At 40.2% G+C, this 18,742-nt stretch overlaps 2 protein-coding genes across 4 annotated transcripts in view; one reads left to right on the top strand and one right to left on the bottom strand.

The window, feature by feature from the left end:
- Nucleotides 1-18,742, bottom strand: part of rbpjl (recombination signal binding protein for immunoglobulin kappa J region-like) — a 41,085-nt gene that overhangs the window by 15,464 nt on the left and 6,879 nt on the right. Inside the window, exons 3-8 of one of the 2 annotated variants that reach the window (XM_033626244.2) lie at nt 17,082-17,229; nt 6,583-6,717; nt 5,563-5,633; nt 5,294-5,409; nt 1,485-1,659; nt 396-533 (exon numbers count right to left, since the gene is read on the bottom strand). In XM_033626244.2, the coding sequence (XP_033482135.1) occupies nt 396-533; nt 1,485-1,659; nt 5,294-5,409; nt 5,563-5,633; nt 6,583-6,717; nt 17,082-17,229 (783 nt within the window). The remainder of the gene's footprint in view (nt 1-395; nt 534-1,484; nt 1,660-5,293; nt 5,410-5,562; nt 5,634-6,582; nt 6,718-17,081; nt 17,230-18,742) is intronic. The other variant, XM_078171618.1, reaches the window with a different exon arrangement.
- Nucleotides 16,732-18,742, top strand: part of matn4 (matrilin 4) — a 40,098-nt gene continuing 38,087 nt past the window's right edge. For both annotated transcript variants that reach the window (XM_033626238.2, XM_033626236.2), the window contains exon 1: nt 16,732-17,134. The gene's annotated coding sequence lies outside the window, so the exon portion shown is untranslated. The remainder of the gene's footprint in view (nt 17,135-18,742) is intronic.

Here is an 18,742-nt window from a genome sequence, read left to right as displayed (position 1 = left end):
CAAAAAATCTTAAAACAATGTCATTCGTCTCTCAGCTTATATTTAATTTCCTTCTTATCACATCACCTGCAGCAATCTCAGTTAAGAACTGTGTGTACGCCTGCTGTGAAGAATGCGTGAGGTGCGCACACTCTCCTTTTATTAATACCAGTTTATGTGTGGGAAAAGATGTACACATGATTTTTGTTTATGCATCTGTCTCAGGAAGTCTGGTGGAGCTTTGACTGTCACAACAAGCACATATGAGAGAGTCACTGTGTGGGTACATGTGTTGAAGCAGAGCTAGTAGCTTTACTACTAGAGACACTTCATGACCTTTACAGTATTGGTATCACACAAGTGGTGACACACACAGACATGCACACACACACACAAACACACACACACACACATACCCAGGGTGATGGTGAAGGCTGTCCACTGTCTGGCGCTGGCGATGAAGGCTCCTCTGTCCACTGAGAGGTAACGTGTGCTGACCGTTTGTGAGCGTAAACGGTTGAACAAAGCTACTCTGGAGCACGACGAAATACACACTGAAAACACACACATACACACACAGAAAGAGAGAAATGCTGTAAAGATAAAACGTACACTGACACACACAGAGAAACACACACTGTACAACACAGGGCTCAGTCCCTGTCTGCCTGCAGGAATGTGCATTTTATTGGTTGATGCATCATTTGCAACCTGTTGGACACACACACACACACACACACACACACACACACACACACACACACACACACCATTTGTCTTTCTATACTTGTGAGGACTCTCATTAACATAATGCATTCCCTTGCTCCTTAAACTGACCTTAACCACCATGACTGTCTAACCCCAGCTCTCACCCTCAGCTTATCTAACCTGAATCTTAAAACCAAGTCTGAACCTTCAGAGAGCCCTTTTAAGTCTGTTCCGCACTGAGGATTGCCAAAAATGTCCTCACTTTCCAACAATGTCCTCTCCTCCAAAGTCTAAACCTGAACTTGTTCTTACAAAGATAGATGTACAAGTACAAACACAAGCACTAAAAGGAGATGTCACTCTGAGCTGAGAGATGAGAAAGCAGATCAGGTGCCGTCAGATCGCTCAGGTTACTGTGACTGACTGTGTGTGTGTGTGTGTGTGTGTGTGTGTGTGCGCAGGTTTTAAATGACTGAATAAGACTGACCCTGGGGTCTGCAGTGACCCAACAAGTACAGGAAGTCATACAACACAACACTCAGCCAAACCTGGGAGCAATCTATGAGGTCATGAGATGTTAGAAATAACTAGTGAAAGTTATACACATAAGAAAAGACAGAAAAAAAAGTTGATTCACATGTTACAAAACACTCGTCAACAGGATTAAAAAGTATATAAAAATGTGTATATTAGAATAAACTAAAAGTATATTTTTCCAAAAGGTTAGACTATTCCTTGATAAGCAGGTGTTAAATCAATCATTTGCCTGATTGAAAATACACAGAAACGTGACTCACGGTCGGCGTTCTTCATCGACTGTCTCTTCTGAGACGGTTTGGAGATGACTTTGATCATCCTGCTCTGGAACGAACCCACTTCCTGTCTGTTGCCCAAAAAGAGTCGCAGCAGCAGACAGAAATGTTTCCTCTTGTCCTGATCAGAGATGAACAGCGACTTGGCACAGGCAAACATCTGATGGAGAAACACAGTGAGTGAATGAGTGAATGAGTGAGTGAATGAAGGAGAGCAGGATGTGTCTGGAAAACTTCCATCATACCAAACTTTATTAAAACACTGAGGAGACGAAGCCTTAGATGTTTTCTAATATCAAAGCCACGATCAGAAGATGAAGAGTCTTTGGGATGTTGTGCAGATGAAGAGATTATACAGCAGACTTGTACTCAAGTTGGACTCAAATCACATATTTAATGACTTTAGACTCAACTTGACAAAATCAAAAAATATTTGCAACTTGACTTGGACTTAAACACCAATGACTTGTGACCTCACTTGGACTTGAGCCTTTTGACTTCAGAACACCTGACACCTCCCCTCAAACCCAAAGATGAAAAAGTATGTTATTAAAAAGGTGCGCAACACATTCATTCATTTCCTAAACCTACAAACATTTATCTTTTTAATTCCTTTAGACAATTAAACACAAAACATGGAACGGCATAAATTATCGCTTTAAAGGAAGAGTACAGGAAGAGAAAGTAATAAACATTTCTCCAATATAAGATGGGTAAAATAAAACAAGACGGGACAGAAACATACATGATTCATTCTGCTGTGGTTAATAGTGCTATATCTTATGAGAGTGCCATGTCTTTTTTAAATTATTAAGTTCAGTTACACTTTTCATAACAAACTTTTTATTAATAATAATAATAATTTTACACTTACTTGCTCTGCTATTAAAAAGCCATTACATTTGGTAAAGAGCACATTATGACTTGTTCAGGACTTGAAACTCAAAGTTTAGGACTTGGGACTTGCCTGTTTTGATCTGGGACTTGACTTGGTACATGAGAGCAGAGACTTGAGACTTACTTGTGACTTGCAAAACAATGACTTGGTCCCACCTCTGCTGTACAGTAACACAGATGTAGGATCTCTGTGTCTTGTGTTGTCCCTCAGCCAGTAAATGAGGAAGAGGCCGGAGAACACACACAGAGTGTTTACAGTGGCGTAGTTTTACAGTTCGACATGACTGTTTGTTGAGTCAACAGTGCTCTGTAATAAAAGAGGTGATTGTCTCGTCTGGGTGAGCAGACACAGAGCTGTCTGTCACTCAGACACAGCACACTGCAGGTCTGAGGTCAGGTGCAGTTTCCCATTGCTCATCGACAGCAGCAGTTTGACTGATCAACATGAGTCAAATGTTAAGCATTACAGTATCGCTTTAGAAGCATAACTTTTCGGTCTCAAGTTAATCTAGCACTCGAGACAAACCTGAAGATTAGCTGAAACCTATTCAGAGTGGACAAACTACACAGAAAGTCTGTTTCTACCAACTTACACAGAGTTTTTAAGAATATTTGACAGACAGTCAGTTACAAAGGAGCATAAATCGTATGATGAGTAAGTACATGAGACAACACATCGAACCACTGGAGCTCTGGCTGCCGCAAATTCCGCAAGAACGCAAACTGTTGCAACACCAGCAGTAATTTGCAGTCTTTATGTGCAGTAAAGGCCAAAAGGACTGTACACAAATATTAAACATGTACCTGGACCTGTACCAATTTAGTCTGATCAGTTGTCACGTCCAGATCATGTCCATGATTTTTAGAAACAGTCATGATGTGTGTCGCAGCCTTAAAACTGTCTCTGAAACAGAGGACGCTGGAAACAACCCCATTGTCACTTTCTGTCACTGATCATGTTTCAATCATTTAGTGTCCTTCTATCGTGTGCACATTGCCACACATCGTTGGAGTGATGGAGACTTGGGTATGTTTGAAATAAACAAGGATGTACGATGTGTTGTCTGAAAAAAAAAGTACACATGGATGGCTGCACTTAAAGTCAGGGTGAAAAGTCTGATATCGTAGAGAAGAGCGAGACAGTAATTGACTAAAAAGCCATTTATTCCTCTGGCAAAAAACAAACTTAACAAGATGCAGTAAGGTGACGTGCAACATAAGGATGGAAGAAGGTTATGTGAACTCACAGAAAGGGGGCGTGCAATATGTAGGGACGTACAAAATGACTTGTATTTCTTTTTAATTGTGTCTACGTTATGTCTATTGTTAGTCAAAGTTGTAGATGGGATAACAGAGCACATTATCAGACAGTTTTCCACTATTTAAACGCATGAAAAGTAACGGTAATTAATGGTTTGAAATTTTTAAAAAGAGAGCTGTGGAGGGAGGTGGTTTCAGACAACAGGTTTTCACTTTGTTTGAAGTATACTGACACCATTAGTCATTCACTCCAGTGAAGGGTAAATGGTGGACAGTGTTGGACCCCAGGGGACAGATGCATAAACAATGTGTACACACAAAAACCACATGTACGCCTTTCCTCACACATAACTGGTATTTATAAAGGAAGAATGGGCGCACCTCACATATTCTTCAGAGCAGGCGTACACATGGTTTTAGCTGAGACAGCTGCAGGTGAGATGATGAGAAGGAGATTAAATGTAAGTTAAGAGATGAACAACATTGTTTTGAGGTTGTTTGCCAATTTCACTGATTGTGTTATTATTTTTGCAGCTTACATGGCGTTCTGTAAAGTGTCAATCGAAGGCACATTTATAAAGTTAATTTGTAATTATTTATTATTTATGAGTGATTCAATTTATCATCTTTTTTTAACACTGATCTCCCTGTTAGTGATTGTTTGATTTTATACTGTGAAGCATTTTGTAAAGTCAGTTTCAACATGAGCACCATGAATGAATCATAATCTTGTTGATGTTTAATAATAATAATAATATTAATAATGATTAGGACTTAACCAGAATAGTGGTGTAACGTAATGAATTAGTGGCACTGACACTACAAACATCCACAGCAGTGCATAATGACGCGTGCTCTGGCACCACTGGAGAACCTCATCGATGTGACACAGTCAGGAAAACTGCACATCCCTTGTTGTATTTCTCACTGACAGTTCTAATGAGTGGTGAGGGGCACAAGTATCGACATGCAAACAGATGTTAAATGGTGTTTCTACATCCATTTATGATGAACTGTGGGGGTGGAAATGAGACGCATGTCCATGTGCCCAGCAGTGATTCAAAACACAATCAGGTGTCTGCACAGCTTTATAAATCTGCCAAAAAGAATGCGTATGCATATTTCTGCATTAGTTCATACACACAGTTTTAGTCACAAATTAATACAGATTTTTATGCATCTGGTCTCAGATCGTTTGTGGCTGTTTGCCGACAGAGGACTCCAACACTGAATTTCTCCTTAAATTATTTTTTTCACAGGAAAACACTTCACAGTACTATTGGTTTATACTGATAATGTGTGAAAATAATAAAACTATAAATTCTACAAATCTACAACCCAATAAATATTGATCTGATCCACTGCCGAGGAGGAAGAAGGAAGATGGATACAGCAGAACTTCTGCTGTTTCAAGAGGAATTTAAGGGATAATTGATCCGGGCCAGTTTAAACTGCCAGAAAATTGGTGTCTGTCACTGAAGGAATTTGACAGACGGGCGGAGATGGTGTGGACAGAAACAGTCAAACACAGCAGACAGGTATGCACATGGCATTACATTAGATAAATCTGTCTCTCTCTCTCTCTCTCTCTCTCTCTCTGTCACACACACACACACACACACACACGGTGCTCTCACCCTGGAGTTTGGCTGCTCATCGAAGACCAGTTTGAATGTGTCGGCCTGAGACTGACTGGAACTGTCCAGACACATGTAACCACACACTCGATACACAGAGTCTCCATAGCCAGCAGCTGGAGGAGAGGAGAAATAACAATGGAAGGATGAAGAGCGAGAAACGCAGTGAGGAACAGAGGAAGGAAGGAAGGAAGAGCGTTTTGGACTCAGATTCAAAGAGCTGTATTCAACATTTTCCTCTGACATTGATTATATTTTAATTTCTTCACCTTTCAGATGGTCCTGCATGACTCTCCATCCGTGACCACTGATGTAAACACAGGGAGGAGGGCAGAAGAACCTGTGGGTCATACAACAGTTCAGGCTTAAACTACTGAATCAAACATACTATTGAACATGAACACGAGCTGCGTAGTGCAAACATTTTTATATGTAATTAAATAAGTTATGTTTTGGCACTAAAACTGTTCACTACAGGTAACTTATGAAAATACCTGAAATGCACACAAATCTCAACTGTACCACATTTATAAAACACATTATAGGCTCTACATTAATACTGTATATCAGCCTGTACCTCCAGTGGTGTTCTGTAATCAAGTACAAATTTGAGGTACTTGTACTTTAACTTCAGTATTTCTATTTTATGCAGCTTTTTACTTCTACACATCTCAGAGGTAAATACTGTCCTTTTTACTACACTACATTTGTCTGACAGCTCCTTCCCGTCCAGTGATAACCACGTATCTCTAGATGTGCTGATGTTGAATGTTTGTGATAAACTGAAGGATGAAGTGTTCCTTTAAGTGTTGAGAAATGTCTCCTCCTTCTGAAACTAAATAAACTCTTTAAAAACTGTCTGGGATCAGCTGGAAAAGTCGGCGTCACAAAGCTGAAAACAAGCTGTTTTTCTGACCTTTTAGAGATATGAGGCTCTCCCAGGACAGCCACGCTACATACATATGATGATCTTATAGGCCATGATGCATTGCTGTAGATTTAACTACCCAACAGGATATAAAGGAGTTAAAAATGAGCACAACCTTAAACATCTACAGTGGTAAAATGACACAGACATTAAAGCAGCAGTGCTATTCATCCAAACACATCAGGTAGAAGGAAAACTCTGACAGCATGAAACACTTTACTGCACCATCAATACTTCTACTTCCTCCACCCTCCCCTACCTCTCTCCTCTTGTAAGGACTGGATGTGATGAGTGTATTTTTAGTGTGTTGCATGTTTATTCAGCTAACTGTCTGAAAAGTTGCTCAGAATCATCATCAAACCTTTTCTCATTGCCGTAGGACTTCTGAGCGACCTTGGCGTGCAGGATGGTGACACTCTGGTCTGCGTGAGCTTCTCTTCCTGGTTCCCTCGTTGTTCCCAGTAACTGACAGCCTTGAAGCCCCAGGTTCAGTCTACTGATTGGACAAGGAGCATTAATGGGTTAGGGTTAGGATTAGCATTAACTTCAGCTGCTCAATTGAGAGGTATTCTATGGGTGGTTTTAACTGAAAAGTTAATTGAATAATTGAGGTTCCTATACAAATTAATCTTTAATACAATCTCTTTAAAGTGAACTGAGTGATGTGCTCACTTTCTGATGTACACACTGAAGTCGTAGAACTATATAAAATAATGAACGTAGCTACCATGATGTCACCAATTAGTTTATGGATTCCAGTTTTGAAGCCTTGGGTTTTGGCTGTCACCGTCTTAGGGATTTTTGGAGCCAGAATTGACCATATTTAGATAAGAGGGTGGAGCTGTGGAGGAGCGAATGTTGGATATGACTCACAGACTGTGGTGACACCTCACAGACAGCCTAAGCAGCCCTGCCCTTAATTATGTGTAACTTTAGGCCTTCATAACATTTTAACAGGTAAGTTATACTAAACCTGCTCTGCTGACTCGCTCCTGGTGCCAGCCTCAAGTGGCCATTTCCTGATGTTAAATTCAGACAAAAATGAAGTTATTGTTCTTGGCCCCAAACAACTCAGAGACTCTTTATCTGATGACATAGTTTCTCTAGATGGCATTGCTCTGGTCTCTAGCACTACCGTAAGAAACCTCGGAGTAATATTTGATCAAGATTTGTCTTTTAATTCTCATTTAAAACAAACCTCACGGACTGCATTTTTTCATCTGCGTAATATTGCGAAAATTAGGCCTATCCTGACCCGAAAAGATGCAGAAAAACTGGTCCACGCTTTTGTTACCTCAAAGCTGGATTACTATAACTCTCTATTATCAGGTAGCTCTAGTAAGTCCTTAAAAACTCTCCAGCTAATTCAGAATGCAGCAGCATGTGTACTAACAGGAACTAAGAAACAAGATCATATTTCTCCTGTTTTAGCTTCTCTGCACTGGCTCCCTGTAAAATCCAGAATTGAATTTAAAATCCTACTGTTAACTTATAAAGCTCTAAATGGTAAAGCTCCGTCATATCTTAGAGAGCTCATAGTGCCATATTATCCCACCAGAACACTGCGCTCTGAGAACGCAGGGTTACTCGTGGTCCCTAAAGTCTCCAAAAGTAGATCAGGAGCTAGAGCCTTCAGCTATCAGGCTCCTCTCCTGTGGAATCATCTTCCTGTTACGGTCCGGGAGGCAGACACCGTCTCCACATTTAAGACTAGACTTAAGACTTTCCTCTTTGATAAAGCTTATAGTTAGGGCTGGCTCAGGCTTGCCCTGTACCAGCCCCTAGTTAGGCTGACTTAGGCCTAGTCCCCTATAATACACCGGGCACCTTCTCTCCTTCTCTCTCTCTCTCTCGTATCCTATTACTGCATCTTGCTAACTCGGCCATTCTGGATGTCACTAACTCGGCTTCTTCTCCGGAGCCTTTGTGCTCCACTGTCTCTCAGATTAACTCATATCACAGCGGTGCCTGGACAGCGTGACGTGTGTGGTTGTGCTGCTGCCGTGGTCCTGCCAGATGCCTCCTGCTGCTGCTGCCATCATTAGTCATTAGTCATACTTCTACTGTTATTATACACATATGATTATTGTCACACATGTATACTGCCAGATATTAATACATACTTTCAACATATTGTACCACAGTAGCCAGAACTATAACTATAATATTATTACTTTCAATAATGTTGTTGTAACCTACTGTCATTACCTGCATCTCTCTCTCTCTCTCTCTCTCTCTCTCTCTCTGTCTCATTGTGTCATATGGATTACTGTTAATTTATTATGTTAATCTGTTCTGTACGACATCTATTGCACGTCTGTCCGTCTTGGAAGAGGGATCCCTCCTCAGTTGCTCTTCCTGAGGTTTCTACTGTTTTTTCCCCGTTAAAGGGTTTTTTTGGGGAGTTTTTCCTTATCCGCTGCGAGGGTCATAAGGACAGAGGGATGTCATATGCTGTAAAGCCCTGTGAGGCAAATTGTGATTTGTGATATTGGGCTTTATAAATAAAATTGATTGACTGATTGATAGAGGAACTGCAGATTTTGGCACTTTGTGTTTGCTTCATTTTCCAGCTGTGGAGCTTGCCACTTGACTGAAGTGCATTTAAACAGTGATGCGTTCACTTACTGATGTACATACTGAAGTGAATGTGGTTAGTGGCAGCGATGCAACATTACAGATGCTGGCTGCTGTCGTTAAAACTCCAAAGACAAAGAGGAAGAAGAAGAGGGAGAATGTGTCTGATGACAAATCTTTGAACTGAAGTGAAGAAGGTAATTCACACCTCTACCATGCTGAAGTTTCTCAGGCTGGATTGATAAATGTCATTAAAACCAATAAATGTCCGCTAACAACATGTGTGTAATAAAGTTGCATCTCTAACACACTGACAGAGGGCATCATAAACTACAACATCATCACTCAGCTGTATCTGAAACACTCTGACAGACAAGTGGAAGTGTTTAAAGTTTTCTTCAGTCCCTCAGACTAAACACTCTGTCATCATGTTCAGACACACGTCCATCTTTATAATGGATTTGTTAACAGTGAGACATAAATAAAGACGCACCAAACATAGTTTCCGATATGGGAGAACTGCATTAGTGACACATTGTACAATGGAAGAGTTATTTTTGTATCTTAAAAAATGTGCTCTTACTTCTTACTGTGACTGCCACCAGAGACACACAGTCACAGTGAAATACACAATGACGCCACTTTTGTTACTTATTTTCACACATTTTACTGACTAGAAATTTTTCTACAAATAAAAACAAATCTAGAAGATTCACATTATACAGCAGAAGTAAATGATTCATTACTTAAACAAGCTCTCTAAACTAAAACAGATTGTTGAGGGGAATTTAGATGTCTGTTGCTTTTTGTCAAAATATTTTGACTGATTGATTCAGTTATTTTTTCCTTCATTTTTTGGCTTACTTTATTAAAGTTGATAACAAGAGGCATTTAAAATAATTAAAATCTGGGACATTTTGTGACAGCAGCAATCAAACAGCGGGTAAACATCTGCAAGAACCAAGTTTAACTAACTGGAACAAAAGGCAGTTGTGTGGATAATGATTTAATTTACACAAAATCATTCATGCTTTCACTCATCTCTGCAGTTGTGTAATACAGTTTTGATATTTTTGTGAGTTAACAATTCAACAATAACACAAAGAAGAAACACATTTGAATTCTTTGTGACTAGATTTCCTATAATTCATCTCTGTAAAACTATAAAGTGAAGAATGTGGTGAAAACTCATTTATTCTTCAGTTTGAGCAGTTAATGTGAAATAGTTTGTTGGTGACCAGATTGAAACAGAAACATGGTCTGCAAACTCATCTGTGTGATTAGATCTCATTAAAAGTTCAGCTGAGCAGCAGGTAAGTGACTGAGGGAACAGAAACATTAGCGGACCGAGCGGCCCCGTGTTGCTCCGCTAACAATAGCTGCTGTCACATTAGCTGTGTTTCTCTCTGCAGTAACGATGTAATGAGGAGTTACCACCCTGGGGCCAGGACGCTGGAATGCTACTCATAATGAAGACTACTGACACGAGAGGGAGAGGAAGAGGAAGAGGAAGAGGATGTAGAAAATGTTGATGAGGAGTAGTAAATGATGAAGGAGATCACGGTCAGAATAACTGAGCAGATAACTGCACCTGTTGCTTAAAATATATGTTTGCTTTGCAAGAAGTGAGTCGTGTACCTAAGAAACAAGAATTGTAAGATTAAAATTACAGGTGTGCTATTATCAGATTTAAGAGCTGTCGTATTTTTTAATTTTTTAAATTTGTATCAGTGTGTATGTAGTGTCCTCATGGTGACTGTCTTCTGGTAGTTTGGGAGAGAGGATATTTGTGAGACATGATAATCCACATGTCATTTTATATGTTGATTTCATTTCCTTATTTTCGGGATCATCTATAGGTCACCTGTTAGTCAGTATGTGGTGCTCCAGACAAGACCAGTGTTTGACTGAAAGATACATGAGGAAGTGCAAGAGTTAACATAATGACTTGTTTGTTGAAAGCACTCTGCTATACTATAAAAATAGCGAACACTCCCTTGTTAGTCAGAGACTCTTCTGTTGTACTTTTGTAAATCATGGTCCCATTCAAACAGACCATAAAGCAGGGGATGCATTGGGTCGTGGCTACCTCATGATTGACAAGGTGCTACTACAGGACCTGTCAGTCAGGACAGCGGCGTAGTGATGCGTATCCACGGCACTGCGTGCATTACCATGAACTTGTTTTTGGGTGGGGTCCATGTTCTTGTCTTAGAACTCTGACCCTTTCGCAGTGACCCTTACATATCAAACTAATGTACAAACCAGCACAGATCTGAGCACAGAAATCATCTAATGATAGGATTTGCGTGTGATTCATGAAACATTCTTATCTCTCCAATCACAGTGTGGGAATGATCGGTTGTTGATAAATGTTGCAGCTGAAAACAACGATTAATTAAATATCCCGCTCCCCATTTTCTCGGTGTAGAGAATAAACTCCCTAGAGTTTACGACATGGAAAGGGAGAAACTTCTCTGAGCTGGAAATGGAAACTCTGATGTCACAGCTGTTCAATTTAAACAGCTGGTTCAATCTGGCAGGCTGAAAAATGTCATTAAAGAAAGTGAGAAAAACGCAGTATGTAAAGAGACACTGCTGCAGTCAACAGCGTTGTACTGGACAATAAACAAGCTGAGATTGGAATATTTAATTTATACATCCATGTTATGTACCAATCAATAGTCTGCATATATTAATAATCATAGCCTACATACTATATAATATTGATGTTGTTATAATACTCACATCAAAGCTTATAATTGACCCAGACAGAGGAGCGCATGGCCACACGTATCTGGTCTGCTTCTATTTCGCGCATGGTGGAGGAGGCACAGACGCACCACCTGTCTTCTCCAACTCAACCAGATTTACGCTGCAGCACTGCCAGTCCAGGCTGACTCAAACCTGCGTAAATGACTTGAGACCTGATGTGAGATTTGATCGTAGCCTCCACTCATGTCCACATTATATTATATATCAAGCTTTGCAAGAAATGACCGAATCATTTCAGTTGGTAAATAAGGGCCAGTGTGTCTTCAGTTCATGGTCACCTAAAATAATCTTGTTTAGTGTTCAGTTGAACTAAAAGATACTCTAAGAAGACTGCTGTTCAGTTTTTGTGTTGAGTACTTTTTGTTTTCAGCCTGCTTAAAGCCAAAATTAGTGTCCCGATTTATATCACAGATAATGTGAATTACGGAGGCACCTTAGGAACAAAGCTCGTGAGCTAGTTACAGCTTTATAGTCTATGGTCAGATCCACCCCTCGCTCTTTCACAGCTCCACCTACTTGTCCAAATATGGTCACATTTGGTTCCAAAAACACCAAGATTCCACAACAGGATTCCACAAACCAATGAGTGACATCACGTGTCCACTTCTTTTATACGGTCTAAAAGAAAGAGAATAGGTACTTTGCACAAACATGTAAAACTATTCCTTCGAACCATTTTCAATGAAAAAAGTAAACAAGTAAACTCTCTGCAGGATATCGGACCCACAGCCAGAGAAGTCCCAGATACCGTAAAAACAACTGATACAGTACAAACAACATGACTGCATAACTTCAACAAATTTTACAAATCAAAAAATTCTTATTTAGGCTACCTGCTCAGAAAGTGTCTGTGAACTTAGTTTCTCTTCATGTCAGTCTGAGTGTTGAGGAGAGAAGAGCAGAGCGACTCTCTAAAACAGCAGGACGCCAGCTTTAACAAGGACAACTCAGAAACACCACCATCACACAGTCACAACGCACAGAGAGAACACACTCAGAGGCCAACTGAGTCAAAACTACAAGGGGGTGTTCTTCTCTGCTCATAAAATCACAACAGAAACTTTCGGCAGGATCTTCAGACTCAAAGTGAATTGGATTTAACTTATGTCTCATTTTGCATGAGTATGACCTGTTTCATAGAGTTTTAATAAAATAAACCTGATACAGTATTTACATCAGAATCAGAAACAGTTTTGTTACCAAGTAGGTTTGCACACTCAAGGAATTTGACTGGGTGTTTTGGTGCATGATGATAAACACAATGATAAAGTCAAAAGTAGAAAAAATTGAAACTGAAAATATGAGAAATCATAAAAATACATAAACATATCGCTGTTTTTAAAGTGGCAGAGCTGCACAGTGTTGTGCAGGGATGTGAAAAATTTGACACTGACCTGCAACACCTGTGACAGTGAAACATGGCCGCATGTTTAGAAACATTTATAGAAATATTTCTGAACCTTTCCTAAAGTAATTCTAGTTTTGTAAAGAGAGAAAAATTTCACAGTCTAGTTGAGTATCTTTGCATTTGTCTCTTACATCGTACTGTACGATGCAGCCAGGTGTATTGTTTCAAATTCAACACAAGATTGATGATTATCTTTATGTAAAACACACTAACACCCCTTTTCCACCAAAATAAGCGTGCGTGCGCAGGTTTTTAAAACATGAGTAAACCTGCTGAAAATAGGCGATTGACTCCAGACCAGGAGACCAGCAGAGCAGAGCAGCATAAACGACACTGCAGCAGATGAGTATGCCTTTCTGTGTGTGTGGATTTTTTTTGGTGCTCATGTTGCATGTCATGAACAGGTCAGGAAACAGGTTAGTAAACAGTAGAAAGCAGTATAGAGGCCTGTGAAAACGTCCCAGTGGTAACTCCTTTTTATATATCTCTAACGTATTCAGTCTCTCTTTCAAACTTGGTGCCGACTAATCTGGACAGTGTTTGAGTGCTGCTTAGGTGGAGACGAAGTGTATTTTGTCATGGCACATCATTGCAACTTGCCAGTAAAGGAGCTAAAATTAGTGCATCAAAGCTGATCAGAGCCAGAGCTGATAAACACCAGTGACTACTGCAGAGTCATTTGACCTGGGTGTGAACCTGGTGCAGTGGAAAAGGTGCTTAAGACTGAGTGTTAATTCATGCAGCAGAACATGTCGTCATGTTTTATGAATTGTTTCAAAAATGGGGCCAGTTATTGACAAATTATTTGAAGGGGAATATTAAAATTGAAAAACTGACACGTGGCTTTCATCTAAAAAAACCCCAAAACAATAAGTACTAAACACCGATAACAACATTAGCTTGCATCACGAACTGCAAACGTAATTCTCCACACAAAGGTAACAGTATTACCTGTCATTAAGTCACACATACCTTCTCTCCATATGTATGCTGAGGCAATAAAAACAACATTGCTCACAGCAACAATATTGATTTTTAAGCGACATTATTCTTCAGTCTTGCGACGTCCTAAAATTATCTGTGACACATTTTGTTTCCATCTTTCTGCAAAGTAACATCAGCTAAACTCTTCATCGCGTCTTCAGTTGGATGCACCATGAAGGGTTGAACATGTTATTCATCTGTTTCTGTCTGTCTGTTTTCATAAAGAACTTTGCCTAAAGCTCTCTTTTCTAACCTAGTTCCTGCCCTCACACAGCGGTACATGGATTCAGAGGAGAGCAGGCTGCTCCTTGTAAGGAGGAGAGTCTGTCTGAGCTGTATACTGAATGTTTTGTTCATACATGAGGGGGATCCCACTGACCCAGCACACCACTCTCCACAGTTCACAGTTCAGGGTTCACACTTGACTGGCTCTGTGTGTGTGTGTGTGTGTGTGCTCAGTCACCAGGGTGCCAGCAGTAGACTAAATTAGATCTTTCCCTCTTCAAAGGTCAAAGGTCAGTGTGTCAGGAGCTCAGACCCTCTGGCATTTCACACTGAGAACAGAGAACGGACAGAAGGAAGACTGAAAGAGGGGGAGGAGAGCAGAGGAGCGCACATTCACCTCCAAAAAAGTACATCTTCTGCTCCAGAGGTTTTTCTGCTGGAGGCTGAAACTTGTAATGACTACAGTCATTCTTTGGTTTGTTAGTGAGAGCGACTCAACAGGTGTCAGTTTAGGAGTCGTTTAGAGGCGTCAACCTGAGGCCAGTGGTGGAAGGACTGAGATCAACAATCAGACACCTGAATACTGTATTGATCATATATTTGACATAGTTAGCCAAGTTTCTCATGTTCACATGCTGAATATAATAAAAACTAAGACACTAATGTTTATGCAAACTTGTTTTTGACATTGAAGTCTTAATCTGCTGATGATTTTTCAAAGTCTGACTGTGGACAAGTTTTGGACTCTGATTTAATCTCCATGCTGTGACATTCTGCTAGATACTGTGCAAAGTTGAATTGAAATGTGACGTCTAAGAGGTGCAGTTAGGATTTAGGGGGATGTTGGCAGAAATTGAATGTAATACAATACGTATGTTTTCTTTATTGTATAATCACCTGAAAATAAGAATCACTGTTTTTTTCGTTACTTTAGAATGAGCCGTTATATCTACACAGGAAGCGGCTCCAGATAGGGCCATTCATGTTTGCAATCCACATGCATTTTAGCATGTTCGCAGCAAGTCAAAGATGTCCAGCACCTACTATGTGTGCTCACCCTTTTTCTCTGATAACCCAGTGTGTGCTCACCTTCTATCTGATCCAGACTTTCAGGAGGTTTGAATCATGAGCCAAATTATTTGTATAGGTCTCCTCGTCTCACAAACCGACAAGGTGGGTTAAACCAGTAAAAACACTGAATAAAGCAGCGTCACGTTAAAAAAGCAGTTTTTTTTGTCACTGCTTGTCGTGGAGGGGCTGTTAACTACGCTGGCAAACGCAAAAAATATCTGGATGTATTCCTGTCCAGAGTAGGGATAGACCGATATGGATTTTTTAGGGCTGATGCCGATACCGATTTTTTTCCATCACCCTTAGCCGATGACCGATTATGGACTGCCGATTTTCTTGAGCCGATATTTGGGGCCGATACTGCTTTTGCTCCCTCAATTTACATCAAAAAAATGACACAATGATAACAAATATTACAGGTCTCAAGTTTAAAATAAGAAACATTTATTGAACAGTAAAAAATACTAAAACAAGATGGAAAGTTGAGGTAGAACAGGTAGAATATTATTATTATTATTATTATTATTATACATACAAATAAAAAAAAGAGTTCAGTGCTCTTAAATCTTCCAGTAATGTCTTTATAAAATAAACAAATATTTAAGCTGAAGCATAAATAAAACAACAACTACTGTACACAGTAGGATTCGCTGCATGTGCGCTGCAGGGTCTTTCGGCAACACAGAGCTGCCCGTGGATGCCTGTCTGTAAATCATGCCAGGGAAAAATAAATCCGCAAACCCACGCGTGTATTGGCCAATGCCGATATAAGTAAAAAACTCAAATATCGGCCCGATATATCGGCCGGCCGATGTATTGGTCTATCCTTAGTCCAGAGCCAGTGTTTGGTTTGTCCATTGTGGGCTACTGTAAAAACATGGTGGTGAAACATGGTGATCTTAGAAGAGGAGGACCTGCTCCCTATACAGATATAAATGGCTCATTCTAAGGTGACAAAAACATGATACTTATTTCCGGATGATTATAGACTAAAGAAAAACTTCATATTTATTATTCCATTTCTGCCATTATATCCTTCTAAATTCTGCACACTGGACCTTTAATACAATTAAAAAATAAACAATAAACCAACATATCATGAGCTCCGGGAGCACATATTTGAACATACTTTGTACATAAAACGTAATGCAGCTCCTCCTGATGACTTGTAAATGAAAATACAATTAATATAGTACTCATTTAATTCATAAGCCTGTTTGTCAGATAAATCCAGCTGATCTCACAGAAAAAAGTCAGCGTGGCATTGAAGACATTTTAAACAACATATTTGAGCTTATGCAAATATTTAACAACTTTAACGGCTTCAGATTCAGACAGTTATTCTTAAACAGTTTAAGACTGGTCAGTGATGCCACTCTGTCGTGCGCCTCGCTGCGCTCCGTGCGCCACGGCCCCACCTCACCTCTCCAAACGTCTCCAAGCTGCCTGCACAGACTCTGTTTCTCACTCACTGCTGTTCGGATTTCAAAAGGCGGAGGGGTGGGGTCTCTTCCTTCACAAAAACGTCTCCTTCTGTCGTTTTAATACCTCCACACCATCCCTCCACCACCTCATTCCACCAGTGAGTAAAACCGAGGAGAGGTCACGGAGCGAGAGACGCAGAGCGACCCCACCATCCTGAACGCATTTTCACGCCCGAGCGCTCATTCATCACGAGACGGCGAGTTTTCTCTGAGAGAAAAGTTGGGGATAAACTTCAGCAAACCGTGACCTCACCTCTCTGAACTCGGGACATTGTCTGTGTGTAACGGGACTTTCTGTTGCGGAGGCTGAGCATCCAGCTGGTTCGCCTGCCTTACCTGTCCCATCCGGCCGTCCTCGGTGCGTCGTGTCCCGCCAGCAGAGACCCCAGGTGAGTGAGCGGGCTGACCGGGTCCGGGGACCGAGGAGGGGGGTAGAACAGAGCTGAGTCCGCCTGGGGGAATCCTGGCTGGGCCGCCGACGTGTCTGTCAGATTAAAAGAGACAAACTCAGATGCTCAGTTTGAAGGGACATTTGATTCAAAGCAAAGATAAGCAGGAGGAGATCTGCAGGGTAACATTAGGACTGGAGCTTCATCATTAGAGATGTTCAGGATGCCAACAAGGCTGAAATCATTAGTCATACAAGAGAAAACAATTGTCCAAGAAAAAACAGTAAACCAAACTGAATATCATCAGATTTTGAACTGCTAATCCACAAATCAAGACAGCTGCATGTCATTTTAAATCCTTTGAGAAACTGTGACCAGCCAAAGTCTTTATTTTTTGACACTTTATAGGCAAAACAATCAACTCATTATTCAGGGAAATAATTGACACATTCATCTGTAATGAAAATAATCTTAATTGCTGTTCTGAATGTCAACATTAGCTGCTTTGTTTAAAGTCTGCCTTTCAAAAAAGCTCTCAGTTTTGTCTAAAATTAACTTTTGAATTCTTGTCCTACAGAGTCCAGTGTGGTATTAATAATACATGTTTGATAAAGAGCTCTAATGAACTTAAAACACATTTGAATTCTTGTTGAGGAATTTATCTTTGCTGGTGTTGATATAAAGTTATAAAGCCAAAAGTTTTTGGTGATTTATGAACATTTCGTTTGAAATGAAGTTAAACAATGAGACAAAAAAAGTCTGGCCATCTTTTAGTCCTCTAATTCTATCAAGCTCAAGTCAGAAAAATGTGATGTGCTGTTGGCAGGCTTAGAAATAGATGTGAGTGAGTGAGTGAGTGAGTGAGTGAGTGAGTGAGCGTAATGCTTTGGGTTCACACTGGTTGCCTGGAGGTGATGCTCTGCAGAGCTCAAAAGCAGCATTCATGCAGGAAGACAGATCAGTCAGCAGCGAGCAGAGAGACAGGCGGACAGTTAGACAGGCTGATGGACAAACAGACAGATAGGAATACAGTTTAATGAGAAGTGAGTGCAGACCTGGTTTTACAAAGATATTTCAGACTGGTCTGTGGTGTTCAGTTTTAATTTTGCCCTTAGATTTATCCAATACAAGCTGGACAGTTTGACTAAAATTAAGAAAAAGGTGAGGGCCTATCAGGTTAACTCTGAACTAAAGGAAGGGTCCATATAAATTCAACAAAAATTTTAACCCATTTTCAGGGAATTGGCAAAAAAAAAGTATGTCTCCATCTACTACAACTTTTAAGAGTTGTTTAATCAAACAGATGGTGGTGCTAATTCTTCAGTCAGTGCCATTAAATGACGGAAGACAGGATGAGAAGAGGTCATTGAAAGAGCTCCAGTGAAATCTCAAACAATGGAAAACCATGTGGAAGAAAACATGATGACACTGACAGTTGTGTTTGTTCCATGTATTAATCGTTTACAGTCCTCTCATCGCTCCACACACAGCTTGTGTTTTCTGCTCTTCACTTTAAGTCATATGAGTCATGTTCTGTTTCTGTTGCACTTTGTTAAAGCTTGTTTTCTATTAACTGGTTTTATTTGCTAAATTAAAGTACCGTCCACA

This window comes from Epinephelus lanceolatus, chromosome 1 (genome assembly GCF_041903045.1).
Source record: "Epinephelus lanceolatus isolate andai-2023 chromosome 1, ASM4190304v1, whole genome shotgun sequence".
NCBI classification, from domain to species: domain Eukaryota; kingdom Metazoa; phylum Chordata; class Actinopteri; order Perciformes; family Serranidae; genus Epinephelus; species Epinephelus lanceolatus.
The sequence above is the reverse complement of the archived record's forward strand: the minus strand, read 5'-3'. Positions and strand labels throughout refer to the sequence as shown.